General features: G+C 37.8%; 1 protein-coding gene across 1 annotated transcript in view; it reads right to left on the reverse strand.

Moving 5' to 3' along the window:
* Positions 1–810: 810 nt before the first annotated feature.
* LOC145989859 (hatching enzyme 1.2-like) overlaps positions 811–24,212 on the reverse strand; it is a 67,261-nt gene continuing 43,859 nt past the window's right edge. The window contains exons 4-5 of the mRNA XM_083125319.1: positions 10,075–10,211; positions 811–1,277 (exon numbers count right to left, since the gene is read on the reverse strand). Coding sequence (XP_082981445.1) covers positions 933–1,277; positions 10,075–10,211 — 482 coding nt within the window. The 3' untranslated portion in view covers positions 811–932. The remainder of the gene's footprint in view (positions 1,278–10,074; positions 10,212–24,212) is intronic.

Consider the following 24,212-nt stretch of genomic DNA (forward strand, 5'->3'; position numbering starts at 1 on the left):
ATATCGCGGTACCATAATGTGTGCAACTTTTCTGGGTGGATCACAGTTGTAACAGCATGCCCATAAAACATGCATTTTTTGATATGTACAGCTTTTTAAGGCATATTTCGGAGTATATTATTTGCTAATGTAAATAAGCTGAGGGCATTTTGATACAATATGCTTGTTCCTTGGTTGGAGGTTTGTTTTTGATGTGTAAACATCACATTACTAAGCTGTGATAAATAGTTCCAAAGTTATTGAGTACTGAAGTTAGCTCTGAGGCTCATTTCTCAGATTTGGGTCACATTTTCTGTTGCGCGCTACCTTCCTCCATGGGCTATAACTCTAGAATTATTCCACGGAGGAACCTAATATTTATAATACAAGCCTTCCAGACATGATTGAACCATCATGCCAAATTTCATCCAAATCCAAAACTATGACTTGTAGGCGTTGGTCGATCTGACATGGAAAGACCCCTAGTGCCTCCCCGGTGGCGTAGTAATAGCGTCGTCGCCTTGTTATCTAGGAGTCCCGGGTTCGATACCCAGTGGAGGAACATAGTGGTTCGGATTCCACTACTGTAGGTCTAGTCCCGATTAACCTTACTGTACATAAATTGGACTTAAAACACCAACTCAATCAATCAATGGAATGACCCCTATACTATCATGTGGTTGTCTAAGTAAGGACTACAATAAGCTAAACGAAATGTTTTGACTAACATTTACCGTTATTACCTTCTGTTGAAAGTTCTACTATTAGTAGTATTTCGTAGTTTACACTAGTTGTGTAGACATAAGAAAACTTCCTTTGTATCTAGTCGAAATAATTTTTATTTTACATGATATATCTTGATATAATATAACTCCTACTGATCAAGCAAGATAATTTTGCTCTTCTCTTTGGAATCAGTACCTGATGTGCAGTTCTCATCTACATGAGAAATTTCAGTATTTCCTTTTCAACCAAGGGCTTTTTAATTTAGAACCCTTTCGAAATTCTAAACGAACCGAATTTAAATGTCCCTTAGACTTTGGACGCTTCGTAGTAAATTTTTGAGTTTTCCAGCATTTTAAAGGGAATTTATAACGTTCATCTTTTGACCTTGACTTCTTATTATTCTTCCTTTTTATACCATTCAAAAACCTGTTGTTATTTTTAGCTTTTGTCTTGTTATATCTTGTCGGTGTTGATTTCTGTAGCTTATTGGTACAATTGTACATGCGATTAATTTTTTCTATATCGAATTCACTAAGTGAATCCCTCTGGCCAATTTTTTTGGTTGTTGGGAACTGCGTGGAGAAGAAAGAAAAGAGCTATTCATTAAACAGGAATTGTAGTTGCTCAAATTTACTTATAACACTGATAACACAACTTAGTGTTGTTTCATTTCGTGCGTTGTAAATTTAAAAGCGGCAACACTGTCGGGAAGAGATGATAACACTGTGCATATGCTATCAGATGGTGAGCATTGTCAGTTGAGGCCCATGTCGATGTGTGGAGTACAAAAAGTGGTCGGTGCAACGAGTGCTGTTGTGTGTTTGTGCCAGGTGAAATTAACACCATTTTGTTCATTGCCAAAACCAACATGATGCAATTTTCCTCATGTTCTCACAGACACATTCCAACCTCCTCAAGAAATGCACTTACTCATTGTGCCAGTTGGGCTGGTCATCTGGGTCCATGGGTGTACATCTCGGCCTCGTGTCCAGAAGGAGTGTTGTTTCCCCCACTCAATTAATCCCGCCTCTTTTTGCTAATCGTATTAGCAATCCAAGTTATAACGTACCTTTTGCTGATAATGAGACGATAGCAGAGTTACATTTCATGAAAATTTATAAAAATAAGATTCATTACGAATTCGAAATACCCAAGTGATTTTTTTTAATCGATCACGAGAGAAGATGTGTTGTTTGGTCACTTTCATGACCTGTAGAAAATTCAGCACTCGACGATTTGACAAAATCACTCACAACGCTATACTGATAAATTGCAGCGGTTTGTAAGGGATAATAATATCGCCAGTATTTTCTGTAATTACTGTGTTTTAATAATCTATATTATCTTTCTTCAGTTAAATATGTCCCATCAGAAACTCAAGTTTAATGCCAAGTAAACATTTCGTCCTACACCTAAGTTAATTACCATTCTTAATGTACTTATTTACTTTAGTCATTGTTATGAATATCCTCGAAATCCTAATCAAATGTAACTAGTTCTTGCCAGCACCTTTACAAAAATTATGTCAAATCTGTGACATAATAGTACAAGTTACAGATTCTCATATGCACAGAATAAAGAACTGGATTTACTGTTCTGTGACAACAGTACAAGATAGAACTCTGATTATTAAAATTTTTCGTTGAACTTCCAAATACAAATCATAGCGACTGTTAAAAACGGAGCACCAAAATAAGTAAATTAAGGTTTAATCTCACACACAGTCACGCAGTACATGACATTTTTCTTGCCGGTCACAGAATAAGTATCCCGCAAAAAAATACACAGACTATTCACATCAAAAACACACAGAATACTCATATCAAGCAAATACACAGATTACTGCTTTTCTATTTCTAACATTCTCCCACCTAGGCTTCACTCTTCTTCCCAATCGAGTGGTGGTGACTCTCGGAGCACTTTCCTTTTCGGGTACTGTATTTTCCTCAGTGTTCTTCATTTTGTGCACTTCGGGCAACTCACTTGACTGAATTTCCAAGGGAAAAACACGCTGAAGTGGTCTTATCAGAATTCTCGTTGCAGTCCTCAGCCTGACGAGACGTACTTCACCATCACGTCCATGTAACAGCTATACAATGCGTGCTAAAGGCCAGTCCAGACGTTTAGAATTGTCATTACCTACACGAACCACTTCGCCAACCTTCAGTTCTCTACAAGAACTTTTAGCATTCCGGTGCTGCACTAACTGACCCAAGCATTCACTGCGAAATCTACTTCTGAGTGTCTCACGAATTCTTTGACAATACTTCCACCTTTTATATAGATTTACCTTCTGTATCTCATCGAGGTCAGGCACGCCTACTTCTCTGACCTATTGTAGAAACATGGAGGGCGTCAAGGACTCAAGGTCTGAAATATCTTCTGATATGTAGGTTAGTGGACGAGCATTCATGACAGCTTCACAATCACATAGCACCGTAATAAATTGCTCATAGGGCAGTGAAGCTTTCCCTAAATTGTTTCTCAATAGTTTCATGAGTCTGATCAAACGCTCCCACCATCCACCCCACCAGGCAGCTGTGGGTGGATTGAATCTCCACTCAATGCGCTTGACTGTTGCAAAAGCAACTACATCTTCCCATTCTAGCTTGCTCAACAAATTTTCAGTGCCTACAAAGTTCGTCCCATTGTCACTGTAAACAACTAGTGGTCTACCTCGTCGAGCAATGAATCTTCGAAGTGACTGAATAAAATATCCAGATAATAAGCCAGAAGTTAACTCTAAATGTACAGCTCTATAAACAGCACAAGTAAATATGCAAATCCAAGCCCTTTCTCCACTTTGAAGTATAACAGGTCCGGCTAGATCCACTCCTGTTATTTCAAATACTGCTGCATCTCTGACTCGATGTTCAGGTAAAGACACCGGCATTACTTCCATTCTTTTAGCATTATGTCTCCGACAAACCACACAATCGTTCACCACAGAACGAATAGTTTTTCTGCCTTTCAATATCCAAAACTGTTCTCTAAGAATACTCATCAGACCTTGTACACCTGCATGACAAGCTTCAATATGTTTATATTAAATAAGCCTCTTCACAATTGGATGTGAGCTTGGCAAGACAGCCGGACACCGAAATATTTATCTGTAAGCTCTAGGACTTCAGTTTTCAGTCTTATGATTTGTTCCTTGTCTTCAAATGGACACAAAGATTTCAGCTTCTTGTCTTCCAAACTGACATAAGAATCTCTTTGTACAAGTCGAATAACTACCTTTTCAGCAGCATTTACTTCTTCCATTGACAATTTTGTTGTTTTATGGTTCTTTGGATGACGACAATTGAAAATGAATCTGATCCACCCTTTCAGTCGAACAATCTGTTCATCCCTTTCTTCAATATTAGCTAAACTAGATACAATTGTCTTCTTCTTCTCTTGGGCAATAATTTTTTCTTGACATATATACACCTTTGTTTAGGACATTCGCTCTTAGCTTCTTTTAACCACAATGGACCTTCCCACCATTTTGATTCCATGAACCGTTTGGGTGAACACCCTCTCGAAGGAAGATCAGCACAGTTCATAATACCTGGTACATAATTCCAAGATTCTCTCTTACTCATCGTTCTTATTTCACGCACACGATTTCCTACAAAGGTGTTCCCTGGATCATTGCGTCTAATCCATGCAAGAACTGTAGTCGAATCTGTCCAAAAATTAATTGGTATGTCCCCAATGTCCAATGATTCGGTTACTGAAGCTGATAATCTCACTCTAATAATAGCTGCCATCAATTCCAAGCGGGGTATGGTTAACTTCTTTATCGGAGCTACCCATGATTTAGCTTGTACTAATTGCACCTTGACTTGTCCCTTAGCAATGGTTCTCAAGAATACTACAGCTGCATATGCCTTTTCACTAGCATCACAGAACACATGCAAACTCCAATCTTCCGAACCTTCAGCAATCCACCTAGGAAATACAAGCCCTTTCAAATCACGTAATTCTTCAACCCACTGCCTGAATTTCCTTCCCATTTCTTCGGGCACTTCTTCATCCCAACTCAATTTTAATAACCAAGTTTCTTGAAGAAGGATCTTCGGATACAATGTCACTGGAGAGGTAATTCCAATAGGGTCAAATATTATGTTGGCAGTTGACAAAATAACTCTTTTGGAGACAACTTGAAACTTCATTCCTTGGAAACATTCTGGTCTCAATTCCAAATTATCTGTTCTTGTTTCTCATACCAAGCCTAATACAGATATTCTGTTATCTTCCGACAAGTTTCCTAGTGAGGTATACTCCCACCCTCGCAGTTCAAATTTCGCTTGTGCCATCAAATGATTAGCTTCTTCAATAAACTGGTGGAGTTCCTCTTCATTGTTCACAATAGTAACACAATTCTCTAAGTAAAAACTCTGCCACAGCTGTTCAATGATATCCTTGGAATAGCTGCAGCTCTCTTCATTACATTTTTTAAGAGCTTGCTTCAGATCGCGTTCAATTACTGCACACAATAAAAATGGGCTACAACTTACACCAAAAACAACTCGTTTGTGACGATAAACCTTTATGTCACCTTTCTCATCTATCCAAAGAAATCTAAAAAAAATCACGGTCGCTTTTACGTAAACTAATCTGTATAAAAGCCTTCCTTATATCTGAGACGACTCCCAATTTGCGTAACCGAAAACGTGTCAGAATTGAAGGAATTATTTCAATGAAATTAATGCCTTTCTCTAAACACTGGTTCAACGAGTGATACCCCCTTCCTCTTGCAGAAGCATCAAACACAGAGTGTATCCTGGTGGTCTCACTGTTCAATTTTACAACATGTCTGCGAGGTAAAGAGTGTCCCTTGGTGTCTATCTCTTCAGATGAAACCTCCTCGACGATGCCTTCTTCTAGCCACTCATTGAAAACCTGACAATATTCTTCATAACAGTCATTTTTCTTCAGTTTTTCAACAAGTGTATCTAGTTTTCTTTTACACATTTCTAAATTACGAGGAAGATGTGGGTGCCCCTCCACGCTTGGAATTTTTACCTCATAACTTCCTTCTTCGTCAATAGTCAGAGTTCGTTCAAAATAATCCATCACTGCCTCTTGAGCTTCAATTTTCGACTTATTTTCTCCAGGATCAGTAATACCAAGAACATCTAATTTCCACAAGTCTGCAACCGAAGCTTCCTTACAGAACATTGAAGCAGTAATCATGGATGAAACTCTATGACTTTCATGTGCAGTAACTTTGCCCATTAGTATCCAACCAAACGGTGTTTCCATTGCTACCAATCCACATTTTAGAGCAAACTTCTTGCCAGTGAAAATTTTACCAGCTATATCAGCACCAATTAAAACTTCCACTGGACCATTTTCTTTATCGGAAATTTCTACACCTATCTGTTTCAACTCTGCTAACCAAGGACCTTCAGTAACAGATGTTACACTGTCACAAATATTAGGCTGATCCATGGTTTCAAAATTGCAAGCATAATCACCTCTGATGCTACTCAGTCTGACACGATAGCAATTATGTTCATATGGTGCAGAGAGAATGCCACCAAAAAGTGCATGTGTGACATTTTCCCTTCTTACAACCTCATATTTCATTTCCTTTGCGGTAGATGTACAAATGTAGGATCGTTGCGAACCATTATCAATGATCGCTCTTGCACATTTTTCAGCACTTTGTCCTATTATTTTTACAAATAATGTTTGCAGAAACGTTTCAACATGTTCATTATTCGTCAAGGAATTTTCAACAACCGTCTGTAACTTAGTCTGCTTCCATGGAAAGTATGTTCCCTGCTTAGTCCTCTGACCAGAGCACCTCACTTCAACATGCTGCCCCTTGCAAATCCTGCATTTTAATTTTTCACCAAAGTTTCGACTAATGTGGCCTTTTTTCAAACATCTGAAACACAACCCATTTTCTCTAAGCATCTTAGCTTTTTCCGCAAAGGACCAATTGGGTGCCTTCACACACTCCTCACTAACATGCGAATCACCACAAAATAGACACTTTGAAGAATCCCCCTTGCAATTAATCAATTCAGCTGCCGTGGGTATAGATTCAGTACGACTACTACGTTCCTGGAATTTACAGCACTTCTCTGCCACACTCGCAAAAATTCTTCCTGTAAACAGGACTCAACAAGAGGGTATAACATTGCAGCACACTTGTCTGACGTTACTCCTAACGTACTCAATGCTCGTACCTGTGATTCCATTTTCTCATAAAGAACAGCCAGTTCCAACTTACTGTCACCATTTAAGTTGTGTAACACCAACTTCAAAATTTCACGAACGTAAACTTCCACTAACACATCATCACAGCCGAAAGGTGACTTAAGTCCTTCAATGACCTTGGGATAGTATTCGTCACTGAGGGGTTAACTTTCTACAAACTGACGCGCTTCTGAACCCGGTACGGTAGCTTGTACAAGGTATTAAAATTTATCACAATCATCAATGTCCTCGTCCTTGTCAATTAGTTTGAATTGGCTCCAGAAGGGTAACCAGTTCTTCACGTTACCATCAAATTTTTCAAGTTCTACTACCGGTAATTTGATTTTTCGTTTGCAGTTTACCGATGTGTCACTAACTGCGTCACTACCATTGTTCAACACCTCCTTACTTAATAACTGATCCACCGTAGTCTTGATTCGATAAAACTTACATGCATACTTATCTGAATTTTCTGCTTCGACGACCAAATCCTCTTCTTTGATATCGTCGTCTATCAACAAATCACAGTCTTGTGTCCAGATCCTGTAATTTGCCGAATTTATCTAGCAACAAACGGAAATTACTCTGCACTTCCTTTAAATCCGGGCAATCACCATTGCACGCCGCTTCAATGTTCTTCGCTACGCGCGTAAACGACGATCTCGTTATTGTTCTTAATTTACTTATCTATTCCATGGCGTCTCAATCTTTGCCTCACACAAAGTCTTCCAATCCTGTCACACGGTCACCAAATATTAAAAACGAAACACCAATATAAGTGAAGGTTTAATCTCACACACAGTCATCCAGTACATGACATTTTTCTTGTCGGCCACAGAATAAGTATCCCGACGTAATACACAGAATATTCACATCAAAAACATACACATAATACTCATATCAAGCAAATAGACAGATTACTGCTTTTCTATTTCTAACAGCGGCTAAATGACACCAACTCTACGACAATGTAAATGTTTTAAATTCAAACCATTGACATTTTTTAAAAACTATTTTTCCAGCACCTGTATCAACTTTTTCCACTCATTGTATCTGGCATTGCATCACTGAATACACACGTCTCTCTCTCTGCACGCCAAGCCCTCTCCCCTTCCTTTGCCGTCCTTCCCCTATTCGAATTTGGATGCTATGCTCGGAACCGCGAGAGGTGAGATATACCGCAATTTCCCTTTCTTAAAAAAAGTCACTCAATTTGCAATGGTGAGTGGGTTGTTCTCGACTCCGTCACACGGCGCATGCCCGTGGCTACGATGTCTCAATTCTTGGTGCAATGAGATTCCGAGAGCCCACTGATGCCAGCCATAAGAAGAGCCTATCTGCTTCTTCTACCCACCGTCGAACACAGCGCCACTTCGGTGTGCACCTGTGTGTACTTCCCAATTTTGTTCATGCACATTCGACGCAGGTTAATCAGATAAGCTGACGTAAGGAACTAAATGGAAGGTAATGTGACCTGGGAACATTTGGTGTTTTGAAAAAATGGCTTTCAATGAATAAATATAATTAAAAATAATTAAATTGCGTATTTATTTGACTGTGGACGTGCGAGTGCACGTATAGGCAGCAGCCACTACTGCATTGTGCAGTTATAAGATACGGCTAGGCATTGTTGGTACAGACTTCGTGCAAGTATTGATGACATTCTCATGCATTTTTGCCGCGGGCCACCTGCATTTTAATCCAAAATTGCTGCCTTAACTTTGCAAACATGTTTTAGGACAGATAAGAAAATGGCGGTCATTTCAACTATGTGCATACACAACAGCAATAGCTGCACCGACAACATTTGGTACTCCACACATCGACATGGCCCCAACTGACATTGCTCAATGCCTGATAGCACATGCACGGTGTTATCACTTGTTCCTGACAGTGTTGTAAGTTTTAAATTTTACAACAACCAACCTATTTCATTGTAGAGGCTGATTGTAAAGTCAACATACAGTTTATTGATAAAATGACACAATACATTTGTTTTGCAGATATTTTGAAACATTTGTAAAAGTAAAAGAGAAACAGCCGTTTTTATGGCCGTTTGCGTGAACAAAGTGAGAGCGGACCTTTTCCCCAAAATTGAGTTAACGAAACCCCACCAGGCTTTGGGTCTTCCGCTCACCCGACCTCAATCCCTTGAGTGTTTAGTCGTGGTTTTATAAAGTATAAAATGCACTAGATGAGTATACACAACATTTTGCAATTATTATAACGGATTACAACCGCAGTTACTGAGATAATAACATGCTATGTTGGAAATAGAAGTATGTATTTTGTAATCACCTTTTCATGTGAAAAATCTTTTGTGTTACTTTGTAGAATCATACTGATTACATAATTGAATGTTCTCAGTTTGTTGAACAAATAAATAAAAAATGAAAAGGATATATGCATTTTGTTGAAAAATCAATAAGGATCTTCGTTTGACTTTTGTGGCATCTACTAATAATTGTAGAATGTTGCATATAGCTATGAAAATATAAGTGATACTAGGGACAATACAAAGAAAATAGGTGTTATTTTGTGTATGTGACGATACAATCTTAATCACAATATATTGTGCATATACAGGGTGTCCCAGTTAAAAGTAGCCGCCTCCGATAAACAGTTATATGCCAAGAATCATGAAAACAAATAAAGCGTGTGTACTGATGAAATTGAGTTCCTACCACGGTTCACGTTACAATGGAATATTCCATTTTCCTGGTGCAATATAAACGTCGTTTGCCTCATAGACAAATGTCCTTGAACCGGGCCTCATTTAACTGGGACACCCAAGACCAAATTTGGGGTGAGTTTGCTTAGCATTATTGAACTCATCTTTCTTAAGATCGGAAAAAATTCATTGAATATTTATAGTTAAACAATGGGGAAATTAGATTTATATTACAGCCCTACTGTCTCAATAACCTTCTGACTTTAAACACATGATACGAAAAATTTGCAAAACTTCGCTATCGATTATAACAGTTTTAAAAATTAAGAATAGATAAAAGCAGTCCGCAGGTTTAAAGAGCAAGATAATGTTAAAGGTAGTTATGGGTGATATTTTATATTTTGTATTCTAAGGTATTATAACACAATTGTAAGTTTTTGTAAAACAAGGTATATGCACCTTTTATTTTTCGAAACGTCTGCAATGAACTCTTTACGTACCTTGTTAACAATAGTCAGGGCTCCGACTTCTCTAGCGAAAGCATTCATTGGATAATGCATGACGCTGCCATAGTCATACTCTACTCCGAAAGTGTCAATGAGTTCTCTTCCCTCCATTTTGAAGTTGAAAGTGTGTTCTGCAAGGAGAATATACAAAGACAAATATGTTCTCCACAAACCCAATAAAATATTTATCATGTGGTTATCTAACAATACAAATAAGGTCCGCTTATTTCGCTGTTTTGGCTTTCGCTGCACTCACGCGTCTAGTTGGTTACACCGTACATCACCGATTCGTCCACTGCGTTGATTTGGTGTGAAGTTGTGTATATTGGTGTATTTAGTGCCTGAACCGTTTACACTACGTTCTGGAGCGGTGTAATGTGGTCACGTAGTGCGTGCTAACTAATCAAATGAACGATTAACGCAGCAGACAAGCATTTGTTGAATCTTCTGAACTTGAACTTGGTTGAACGTCATTTCCTTGCACCAGCCTGACACCGGGATACACCTGGGGCCCGTCAAGTATCTGAGCGACGCTCGGTGATCAAGATTTTCGCTCGTTGAGCAGACAGATCATTTACTTGACGCTGTTTGCTCATTGATCAAAATATCAGTGCCTTTGAATAATCTGTGGTCAACAATATGGCTGCGTAGAGTGGACAAGATTTCGGTGTTTGAGAAGCTGTTAATTATGGAAATAGAATATTTGATGTAAACAAAACTATCGAAATTTTCATTTTCACACACATGCACAACTTTCCAAAACTACGGTGTATTTTTAATATTTATTATTTGGAATAAACAACACTTTCATTTTAAAACAATTACAAAAACTGGAATATTACATCACCTTCTGTTACTTGAACTTCCTCTCTAATTACGCTATATCGCAAGCCGTTCTCATCATAAATATTTCCTCATTGGTCGCCATTAGCAGCTCGCCACACCGCCATCCTCATACAGTTTTCCTCTTCTTCCCTTCACATCACGACATCGAAACACAAAAACGCTATATTCTGAACTACTGTGCAATTTTCCTTATTTTCGTCTGTTGCATTGTGGGAAATGGTGAATCATAGTGTAAAGTCGTTTCTTTACGAGGATCGTGCTTCTCGCATCTTTTTTTATGAACGTTTATAATTTCGAAGAAAATCTCCTTGCAGGTAAACCAAAATGTGTTGATACTATGTGTCTAACAATTACAGGAGGTAAATCCAAATAGTTTAAGCTCTACATTATGATAAATAATTATTATTAAATGTAACTATTACTGATTTATAGTTACCAAAACCAAACAACAACGCTGGGGGCAGAATGGGGTAAGAAAGTAAGGACATGAAAGAAAGGAGAAACAGGGAGTTTCCAAGAATCAAGAAATATAACAATTGGAAAGAAGTTGATGAATTTCATTGATTGATTGAGTTGGTGTTTTAAGTCCACTTCTTGCGCAGTAAGGCTGATCGGGACTGGACCTACAGTTTAGTGTTGGATCCGAAGCTATATGCCTCCACCGTATATCAAAACCTGGATCCCTTGATTACAAGGCGATGACGCTAGCAAACGTTTTTATATCACATAAAAGTTATACCCCTAAGCGGTATTATCACTTTTTCTGAATTTTTACATTTCTCGGTTTTTCTCCATTTTCAGTTTTTCTCACTAGGACAAACACAAACATCCATGTCGTACCAGAGATTCTAATCCGGATCCCCTGGCTTCGCAGTGCGCTGTGCTAACCACTCAGCCATCGGGGAGGCCAGTAGTTGATGAAGAAGAAGGCTCTATTAGAAGAAGTAGAGTCAAGTGAAGATGAAGATCAGGAAGTTACCGCATGTGTTTACTTTGGAGACTTTTACTCTACTTCAACAAAAGGCTGGGTATCGTGTGATCTATGTAAGAAGTAGTGATCTATGTAAAAGGTGGTCACACATCAGTGGGGTTGCAGACATTTTCCTTGGTGTGGGCTAGATGGTTGGATAAAATATCTTTAGGTGACCTCTATTTCGGTGGTAATGGCCAGGGCTGCCGTTGTGAATTCTTTAAAGGTGGAACGACGTTCATGAACGTTGCACTGTACTGCATCAGCATTCTTGTTCATGGCTCAAATTCATACTTGAAATGCAATTATTACAAATATTTTATATGCAATTTTTATTAGTGTTAAAAATTCGGCATATAAATTTCCCGTACTTTGTAATTAATATTATAAAAATAGAGCGAAATAGGCTTTCATCAGTTAAAGAAAAGCTTCTCTATGCTTTTACAAGACAAAATAAGCTTGAAAACATAATAATGGAAAAATTATATTCAACTGATAACATTAAAAAAAAATACCAAAACTCATTTAGTTACAGTTAACGGAATTCTAAACATAATTTTGGAATAACCATTTTGAATAAATTTATTCAATACATTTTCCCTATTTTTGTAGGTTTACTCAATGTTTTTACATATGTTAAAAGTTTAATTTGATCATTTTTCGCACGTTAATGAAAGGAGACCATCTTAGTGGAGAATCTAGAAGTGAAACTAAGTTATGTTAGTCAAAAGTTAAGGCCGCTTTGTGTGCCTTATACTATAATTATTTACTAACTTGTTAGTTTGCGTTACCTAAATAATATATATCATGTATTCATTCTATTTGGATGGGCAGATGACGGGCTGAAACTATTAAAAGGTGGGCTAGAGCCCACCTCGCCCACCCGGTGGCTTCGCCCCTCTCACACATTCGTTTGCTGTTGAAGATGCGGTAGTAACTTGTGAACTGTGTGCATCATAAAACTGCATCTTTTGTTATATTTAAAAAAATAAAAACATGCATTTAAGACTCGTAAAGTTTTTTAATGTATTGTGGTTACTAATCAGGGGCGTAAATAACACCCCGCAACCCCCGCGGCGCGGGGCCACAGCAAGAATGATAAATTAACAAAGACCGAGAGTTCGCAAAAGTTTTCCTTTCGACGTTAAAATATATTTTCAGCCAAACATGTACTTTTATGTCCCTACAACTGCAAACAGAAAATTTTAAATCTCTTGAAAAGTAGAAAGCGAATTACCAGATTAGAAGAGAACCTGCATTTAGTTGAATAGTTCAAGTCATTGATTACGTCGGCGAAGGGTAGACAACAGGCAAGAAAATGCGCTGTCAACGCTTTCACCTCCCTCTCCGCCCCTACTTATCGCCCGTGTTTCAGCAAGGTTTGCCGAAACTATTCTGCTCCCGTGTGTTGTTAAGTTGTTTACCTAGTTGCTATTGCTAATGATGTGAGAACGGTTTAGGAACAAACGTCTGGTGGTGCTGAATTTCGAAAAAAAAGAAGAGGAAAAAAGGAAAATAAATATCCTAAGCTCCGTTGCTTTGTTAAACTGGGCAGCAGTAGTGCTACAACTAAAATAATTTTACATGTAATGAGACATTCCATCTGTAATGGACATTTCCACTCAATTTTTTTTACAACAATTTTAAAAACTACACCCTGGAAAAATGATCCCTACAAGTTCTCGCGTTTCTCTGCGTCCATTTTAAGGCAGAAACGAGACTTCCAAAGTTGGGAGGCTAGCGTTTCGCTGAAAACACGCCGCCGCCATGTTACTACGTCACTCCTTAGGGAGAGCTCGTTTGTCGTCTGCTTCGAGCGTCCAGTTCCGGATGGGTAGCTCACGGTGAGCTAACACGTGCAGCAGTTTTACAAATCTGTACCGATTTAAATAATGGAAGAAGGAGCGATAGGAGAAAGGAAAGCTATGCTTTGTAATGATCATTCTTCTATGAAATATCCGTGCTGCTCACGTGCAAGATGAATGAAAGGGTTCAGCTGCGTGTGTGTTCTCAGGCCATGCGAAAAATATTGCTTATAAAATTGGTTGCTGACCAGACACTCAAAAATATTTTTTAAACTTATAGTTATCGATATATTTACCGTAACCTATGTAGTGCAAAATAGGAATTTTCACATTCCTAACTTTATTTATAAAGCCTATTTAACTTTCTTTTCCATAAAGCAATTTCAGTTTGTGTTCCATTTCTGTTGCGCAAATTATGATCAAACATTTTTGTGCAGATAAGAGAAAATACACTGAGAAGATTACATTACTAGTTGCACAGTACATATCTATACTTAGTTTATGTATAATTATTAGAAGGAAGTAATGTGTATAACCATGGACGTATTTAAGGGGGATTCAACGGGTCCAATGACCAGAGACAGCAAAACACATGACTTATTACTATATACTAAGTATGTAATTATGAGTATTGTTAAACTTTTTACTAAAAAGAGTTTCAAGAGACGATGTGCATGAACTAGGGTAGTGGATGGGACGTTTGGGCTACAAATGGCTCTAACATGAAATTCAGAACGAGATCATTGATATATTAGGGAGATCTGTTTTGCGCTCCGTGGTAGCAGATATTAAAAGTCGGGAATATTTTGCTATTATGGTTGACGAAACTTGTGACATATCCATCCGGACTATTAATATTCTGCATTAGAACTGTGAATAAAATATTGATATTTTTGAGGAATTCGTGGGCTTTTATGAGATTCCGAACTCTGAGGCCAAAACTTTAAAAAGGGAGAGAATAAGTCATTCATTAATTTATTTCAGTGATCAGAGTCCCCCCAATAATTTTGACAAGTCGGCGCTCCTGTACGCCCATGTGTATAACAATATCCCATACTGAAATGGTACGATATAATTAATTATTTTGAATTTTGTACTGCGAAAAAAGCCGCCTCATCTCGTTACCCCGAACGAATTAATTGGTTGGTTCACAACTTCACCACTAAGGATCCTATCGAGACGAGACATGGCAGCCTTGGTCTCGTTCTCGTTGAGAGTTGTAAATGTCTGTCTCATGTTTATTTGTAAATGTCTCATTCACAGTCTCGTCTCAATTTATAGACATTCGTCTCTGTTTGGGAGGGCAATTCTCGTTCTCGTCTCAAGTCTAGAAAAATATAGAATTATTAACGTATGCAGAGGCTTATCATTATAAATACAAAGAGAACCTTTCTTAATATTTTTATTTTTATTATTATTATTTTTACTCCTCGTTTCGACGGTACAGCCCTCGAAAACTAAATATTATCCTGCTTATATATGCAAACCCAACTGCAGATTCAGAATTACCAGGAATGAACTGGCGTTGTAATTATTATACACATAATTCATGATTTATCTGAGGAAGTCGCATGTTCCAGGTTTGACTCTCGACCTGGGCATGACTGTTTCCGTGTGAGTGACATTTCATTGAACTGGAAATTGTTACATGGGAGGATGTTTGCTCGAGACTTTGGGGACAGCTAGGGGATTCTTCTATTGTTAATGTTAGTGTTGCTCACGAGACGAGGCATGTTCCGTCTCGTCTCATAAAAGGAGATGGGACAAGTGAATGTTTTCGAAATGAGATGGGACAGAAGAAAAAGTTCGTCTCTTATCATGGCAGGTTGGGTGATTCTTAGATTGTGCAGTTGGTGGTAGTGTGTGTGTGGGGGGGGGGGATGTACTCCTGCACCCCGACTTCGAATAAAGGTTGTAGTTATTCATCTTCATTGTAGCGATTAGCCAAAAGTGGAAAGAAATGTGATGTTAGAGATGATAATTAATAAATAAATTATAATAAATTAACCATCGTTGCGGTTAAACAAAGTGAACGGAAAAGCGACGTAAAAGTAGGATAAATACAAAAATTTGCAATATATATATTAACTGAAGAAAACTGTCATTTACTGCAGGAAATTGAAAAACTCACCGTACCTTTTTATACCGTATCACCTCTTATATTGCAGAAATTGGCGTGTAAACCAGTGTGTTCTAAAAGTATTATCTTAAAATTTGTGAAGAAAATATTATGACGAAAATAACTGTAATTCCAGAAAAGGCATTACTATAATATTAAGTTCTTGCCAGTCAGAACTAACCTATGTATTCGCAATGAGCAAGGCTGTTCACGTGTTCAGCCATTGACTGTTACAAGGTTTGCTCTGTCACCCTAATGGGAAAACCCTCTACCGAGTGGCTGAATTATAGTAAATACTACTATACTGCTAGGGCATAATTCATCCAAGAAATGGAGCACAGATTTTTGCACTGGAAGTTGTAAGATACTTGTTTTACACAGTAGCAAGTGAATTTTCTGTCGCTTCCGCGGCTCATACTAATGGATTTAAAACGTTTTTCATGTCAAAGTGGAAATGTCCATTGGGCTCTCAGGGGACGTCGAGAAGATGTAACGAACGTTCAAAGTAGTTCTGGTAATTTTCGTAACATCATCGACTTGCGACTTCTTAAAACTCATATTGAAAATTAGAAAACTGACACAAAATACTACTATTCAACATTAACTTATTACACTGGCTTCAAAACAGGTATTGAGTGGCGTAATACGTATTTTATGTACAGCTCAAGATATTACTAAAATTGATGAAATGTCAGTTGTAACGAAATAAATCCATATTAAAGCTGAAGAAAATATTCTAATAGGGGAGACATTTTTTTTTATTTCTTGAACTTTCAGACCAAATAACTGCAAGTTCAGTACATATAAGTGTACTATAATGTAAATGTATAACGTAAATATAAATGTAGGCGTGAATCAATATTTATAAAGAAAGAAAAAAAGTAGTGGTGCACAACTGAAATTTGCGGGGAGGGGGGCGCAGGGTATGTAAGTTACGCTACTGTTACTAATGGTTTGTGGCACAAATCTACTAGTATTTTTATAGTTTTTTAATTGAGGCGCTCAGAATAATAACGGCAGATCCCAACCAACCTCGAATTTTGAGATATATGTATGACGGTATACTGCTGCCACCTACCTTTCATATGCTGAAGTATCAAAAGAATTGGGATATGCCAACACTCTCATATTCCACCTTTAAATTTCGAGCGTAAGGAAAATGAAAAAATATTTTCAGTGGAAAAATGACATATCCCAACTGTGTGTGCTTTTGTTTATGTCCGCTACGAGTTCGGTGGCGTTGTAGACAATATGGCAACGTCCGTGACTGAGTGAGTTGTTATGCCAGAATCTCCACAAAAAGGTAAAAAACGAGTGAAAAACTGAACTGAATGGTTAATAAACAAACGGAAGTTATGCAGAAACAGTGGCAAGTCATATGTAACAAAAACTTTAACTGTGGTTCCAGAAAAAAATACGTCAACCATTAGAGAAGTGCTGTAACTTTCCTGATTTAACTTGCGTGGTTCAACGTTTGTCTGACGATGTGAAGGACACATTGTTTTTAAAGTTTTATGGCCTTGGTGATTATAATAAGTAGAAAAATCGAGAAAAAGGACAGAATAATCAGAGACGAAATTAGACGCAAGTTTACCTATAAGTAGTCCTATCATGTTACGGTGAAGAATGAAGCTATTGAGAAGAAGAAAAGGAAGATGCAGTGTTTGTATTGCCCCAACCAATGGTGTGATGTCATTGAAGCAGCAAGAGTAAGAAAAAAACCTTTTAACTATTAATAAAATGAACAGGGAAGATTTTGTTGTTATTCAAAATGGTATTACTGTAGTTCAAAATTTGTCATCAGATAAAAATATGTTGATTGTGCTCCTCTGCTTTTACGTAATGTTACTTCAATTATTGTGGAACATGATAATCCTGATATTGTAAAATTTAGTTTATCTTATTCTGACATTGACGCACATCAAACAGTTAATTTTAGGAAACGAGGTGAAACTTTAGATGTTTCATTGTTTAAGTTTCAGCAGAAGTACAGTGAACAGAGAAAAATTAAGAAAGCTAAATACACTGACCTGATGCAACTATTGAAATATATAATATCCGTCTATCATGATTTTTATAAAAAATCTTCTTCATGATGGTGTTAATGTTGAAGAAGAATGTGAAAATCTAGGAATGCAGCTGGATTAATACAACGCGTTAAATAAATATAAACTCAATAATTAAGTTTTACCCCATTTTTTCACTTGTGTACATTTTTCCTAGTAAACAGCAAAAAATCTGTGAAATTAATATCCACAATGGTTCAAGAATTTGCAGATAAACTTTAAAAAACATATTTAAAAGAACTTAAAAAAATTACGTAATAATGTTAAAAATTTCCTGAGTTTTGAAATTAAACAGATAATGTCATTTTTCTCAAAATGAACTTTGGTTGGTATCTGACGTTATTATTCTGAGCGCCTCAATTTAATAGTGTACTCTTTATTTAAATTATATACATTGTTATATTATAATTTTCAATTACATTAGGTGCGGTGGTCTAGTCAGTAAGGAGTCTGACTGCAACGCGGAAAACCCGGGTTTGATGAATTAAGATCGAAATGTTTACGGCTTTTTCTCCGGGGCTCACCGAGACTCAAATCAATGGATACCTGGGGGCAACCCTGACGGGCAAAGGCGGACAGAGCGTGGTGCTGATGACTTCACCTTGGAAATGGCGGAGATCGCACACCTCCTAAATTGCATTGCACGGTGCTATATGAACGGGGAAATTTATCTTACTCGTACCTTTACCTTTATTTACATTGAAAGTTACGTACCCGGTTCTGCACGGGTTCTCCTACCAATACTCGAAATATGAGTTAGTTGCTATTGTGTTGTAAATTAAGGAAGATCATAGAGGACAGAGCCCTGTGCGGTAAATGTGTAATTAAGGATCCTTTCTGTCCGATGATCTTACAAAAATATTCCACTTCCTCACTATACCGCTTGCAATTCCAACTGGAGGCTAGGAAACAACGAATCAGTGATCAGTTGAATTATCTTCGACTGACATCGGGCATTTTCGAGTTTCAAGGCACCGAAAGTTCCTGGCGGGGCAAAACAAATGGCCATCGGATACACAGCATGTTGCCAAACGTACTGTAAAACGGAGTTGATCAGCGCCGTTACTGGATAAAAGTTGCACAATAGTACACAAAGCAAGGAAAATTAGTACACAAAACACCCAGACACTGTACAAACAAGCTAATGGAAACAACTGACAGAAACAGACGCACGCTTGGCAACGTTCTAATCGGAGAGCGATGTTTCCCCTACAGCATTTACTTCGCAACTGAGGTTGTTGTCGCTCATCGAGCCACACACCCACGAATACGATTGGTAGAAAGATGGTCAGTTGCCAGTTGGGCCTGCGATAAGTATAATCTATTTAATTATTAGAAGGACTAGAAACTGTATATTCCCCCTAGCCAATCCTCAAAACTTCATCATTGCCATATCTTCAACGGGGGTACTTAATAATGTTGGACGATATATCGTGTACACGATGCATCGCCATATTGAAAAAAAATATCGACCAGGCGATATAAAATAGAAAATATGTCGTCACAATATTTTGACGATATATATCATGTCGGCGATATATCGTCACGATATTTGGCGATATATGTCGTGTTGGCGATATATCGTCACGATATTTTGCCGATATATATAGTGTCGGCGATATATCGTCACGATGACGATATATATCGTGTCGGCGATATAACGTCACGATATTTTAGCGATATATATAGTCTTGGCGATTTATCGTCATGATATTTTAGCTTTATATATAGTGTTGATGATATATCGGCAGGATATGTTGACGTTATATATCGTCTTGGCGATTTATCGTCATGATACTTTAGCGACATACTCTATGTGATCAAAAGTATCCGGACACACCGCAAAACGTGTGTTTATCATAGAGGGCGACACAGTACTGCCATCTACCGCGTAGAACACATAGTCAGCAAACTCAGTAGTCTGCAAACAGTGTGAGACAGCAGTATGGGATGGTCTGAGAAACTCACAGGCTTTCAACGTGGTATGTTGGTTGGGTGCCACTTGTGTAGGAAGTCTGTATGTGAGATATCCACCCTACTAAACATCCCTCTGTCCACTGTTTCCGATGTTATAGAGAAGGGATGTGTACAACCCAAAAGCGTGCAGGCCAATCTCCCATGTTGACCTCCAGAGACCATCGAGTGTTGAATAGAATCGTACAGCATTATCGTCAATCATTCATTGCCACCATCACACAGGTATTCCGAACTCCATCAGGATCTACTCCAAGCACCATTACTGTTTGGCGCAACTTGGTTTCCATGGCCGAGCAGCTGCCCATAAGTCAGTAGTATGATTTGTGATATTATTGTCGCGATAAATGATGAACCCCCCTCAGGCAGATTTGGCTACACTTAAAACTTGCTCAACATGCCCATATGAGCTTTTTGCTAAAGTGTGGAACCCTGTCTAATCCAAGATTTTTGTAAAAATGCCCTCGGGAATTTCTGTGAAATGATGAGCCCCCTCAGATTGATTTGTCCACACTTACAAAAGGCACTTCTGTCAGATTGTTGTCCATAAGCTTGTTAAAAATATGCCCCTCTTGATATTTTTTTTGGCTACACTTAAAACTAAGCCAAGATACACACACACACACCTACACACCCACACACACACACACACCCACACACACACACACACACCCCCACACACACCCACACACACACACACACACACACACACACACACACACACACACACACACACAAAGCACATTGTTGAACCCAACTGATATTTTTTATTAAGTATAGAGTTTTGATTTGAACCCCAAGAAATTTTATATAAATACCAAAGCCAAAAATATTCACACACATACACACACACACACACACTAAATATACAAAACACACTGCTGAACCCAACTGATATTTTTTTATTAAGCATAGAATTTTGATTTGAACCCCAAGAAATTTTATATAATAAACAACAACAAAAATGCCAAATCAAAAATATTGTAATCAATGCAATAAGAATATATCCAGCCCCAATTGGGTTAAGCACCAAAACAATTGTAATCCAGATAAAAGCAGAATTCTCACAAAAATATGCCCAAAATGCCATAGAAAATATAACATGAAATATTTCACTTATACTTGTTCTGCACAGTCATCAACATTTCCAAACAAAATTGATTGGAAATATTTGTGTGATTGCCCTGTATAACTCAGATTGCAAGGCCATATTTTGTAATTTTCTAGACCAGGAGCTAGACCCGGTGCACCAGAAACAGGCCATAAAATGCCTCTCCACAAATTATGTGAGCATCATGGAGCACACAATACACTTTACAATTTTGAGAATCTCAATTTAAATTCAGGAACAAGAGATTTGGATTTGATGTATCTGGAAATATCCCTTTTTTCAAAAAATGTCTGCATCTTGAATCAACCTGCAAACAATATTACATGTTAGGCTGGGCTATCTCAACAGCAGAGGCATGCAGCTTAGTGGTTTCCCGCACTCACACTCTGTAAATACATTCCATGATTTTATTATCCTATTAAAGCACCCAATGCTGCAATTTTTATATTTTTGCTGAAGAAGATACATGATTATCTCAGTCATGTTCAACACCTGAGAATTGTATGCATCAAAATATTGCAGGTGATGATTGAAATCTGCACCACTATACAACATCCCACTGTCTGTTGTGACAAATTCTGACCTATGGAACCTGTCCAGATGCATCAGCAAAAATCTGAAATGTTTCCAGTTTGAGCTCTGATTGGGAAGGATCTCAAAATCATAGAATTTCCCCACACTTGCATGATTTGAAAACCATCCGCCATAATAGGAAAAATCAATATAATAATAAAAAACAAAACAACAAACTGTCCCACAATTCTCCTGCAAGAATTATACTTGTGGCACTCAAAATCAGTGATGTATCTCAAGTTTAGATATTTGAAGCTCTGTGTGCTGTGCAGTGCCCAGTGGAACTCTGTCTTATTGTTGATTGAAAATATTGAGAATCTAATTTTGAAATCAGGAATAAGAGATTCAGACCTAATATATTTTGCAACATTTCTTCTATCAAAAAATGACATGTAGCTATTACTCCAAGAATATGTGAATATTGCTCCTACCCAAAAAACTGTGCACAAGACCCAAACTGAACAATCCCTGTTGTGGAAATTGGTACTCACAACAAAATCCAACCCAGAATATATGAATCCTGTGTTTGTAGTTATAAACTCAAATATGTCAAAATAACATATAACAATATTATGATTGAGTTTGAAGTCTGATCAAAGGGCATATATAAATTGTACATGCATTTGTGAACCAAGTAATTGTTCCTGAAGCCCAACAATTCTCTTATGTGTGAATTCAATCTTTCCCAAATATCCCAGATTCAGGAATCATACAATTCTGGCATATCTATTATCATAGATTTATCAACATGACTATTGTATATTCTTAATTTTAATAGCATCTGGAATTTTATCATAATCTACATATATACTCTGCTCATCCATGTTGAAATTGCCGGGTGTGCAGGGCTTATTGTAGAGGCCTGGATCCTTGAATTTCTTACCCTGTTGCATGTTGCTTGGGGGCTGATCGATCTCAACAGGTTCTTTGTTGAAATTGCCGGGTGTGGAGGGCTTATTGTACAGGCCGGGATCCTTTAATTTCATATCATGTTGCATGTTGCATGCAGGTTGATAGATCTCAACAGGTTCTATGTTGACATTGCCGGGTGTGCAGGGCTTATTGTAGAGGCCTGGATCCTTGGATCTTCTACCCTGTTGCATGTTGCTTGCAGGTTGAATTCATGTCCACTGTCAAGCAACCACCTGAACTCTGTTTCATTCCTAACTGCAAACAGATCATATTCCCGACAAGTCAGAAAAAAAAAACAAGCCTGAAATCACACAGCAGTGAATCTGATTTTATGTATTTTGAGAGGTTCCTCCTGTCAAAAAAACATTCCTATATTAACTGCTCTATAGATATGTTAAGATTTGAAGGTTGCAGAAAATTGCACCTCAAAGGTTCAAAATATCTTAAATCATGAAATTTTATCTTCTGGCTCAGCAGATACAGAATAATCTCATTTGCATTGATAACACTTGTGATGTATTTTCCTCCCCTAACAAAATCCACACCAGAAAACACCAAGCCTGTATCTGTAGTTACAAATTCAAAATCATCATAAGATTTCAAATGAATATCACAATTTAAATGTTTCCAGTTCTCAGATATGTTAAATGGGATATTAAAACAATACAGTGCTTCAAAATATTTTGTTGTGAACCAGTAATTTTTTCTGTAACAATCATAAAAACCTACAAAGAGCCCAACAATTCTCCCGTGCAGCAGATATATGTATTGTTCCTTCCTGCCCAACAATCCCAGATGCATGCATCCAAATTCACGGCCACAGTCAAGCACCCACCTGAATTCTGTCTCATTTCTAACAGCAAACACATCATATTCACATAAATTGGAAAATACAAGCTTGAACCTATCTACAAGTGATTCTGATTTTACATATTGTGACAAGTTCCTTCTGTCAAAAAACATAGTGCAATCAGTGCTGTGTGTCATCCCTCTAGGACAATGACACATTCAAAAATGCAATGCTGTAATTTTTTAAGGGCATGTTCAACACTATGCCTGAGGATATTGTTCCCCTGCTGCTGATAATCTCTGTTTATTTCCAAATCCCACTGCCGGGGATACATGTTTGATTGTTTGCATTGCGGGATTGATTCCCACTGTACCAACCTATGTATGTATTATTGGGAGTTTAGATAATTGTTTCCCGCACCTGCATGTTTCATTCCAAGAGGTTTTGTCTAGGCACAGTGCAAGGCACTTACTGCTGCAATTTCTGAATTTTTGCCTCAGAAAATACAGAACAAGCTCATTCAGGCATTTGTGCTTTAAATACCCAACAAGATCCGGGTGGAAATCATCTGCACTGAACAAGTGCCCATCATCTGTGGTCACAAATTCAATATTCCTATTAAACAGATTGGGATTGGAAATTATTCTGTTCAAAAATTTAAAATGTACCCAATTTAAGCTCTGATCAGCCATGAGCTCTAAATCATAATCTTCATACCCATCACAACAATTGCTGTACCAACATTCATCAAACAATTTCAACCTGCAGAAATAATAATAGCTCCCATGAATGACCTGTTTACAGTTCAGAATGAGACTGAAATGCACTGGGTGCTTGATAGTGACAAGAATTTTCAATACTTGTCACTGAAGAGCATCAGCAAGTTTGAAACATTTATGTACAACAAGTTTAAGAGAATTTGTGGATTGTTTGTGCATCACCACACTGGGAGCTATTATTATTTCT

This window comes from Lepisma saccharinum, chromosome 7 (assembly GCF_977018435.1).
Source record: "Lepisma saccharinum chromosome 7, izLepSacc3.1, whole genome shotgun sequence".
Lineage (NCBI taxonomy): Eukaryota > Metazoa > Arthropoda > Insecta > Zygentoma > Lepismatidae > Lepisma > Lepisma saccharinum.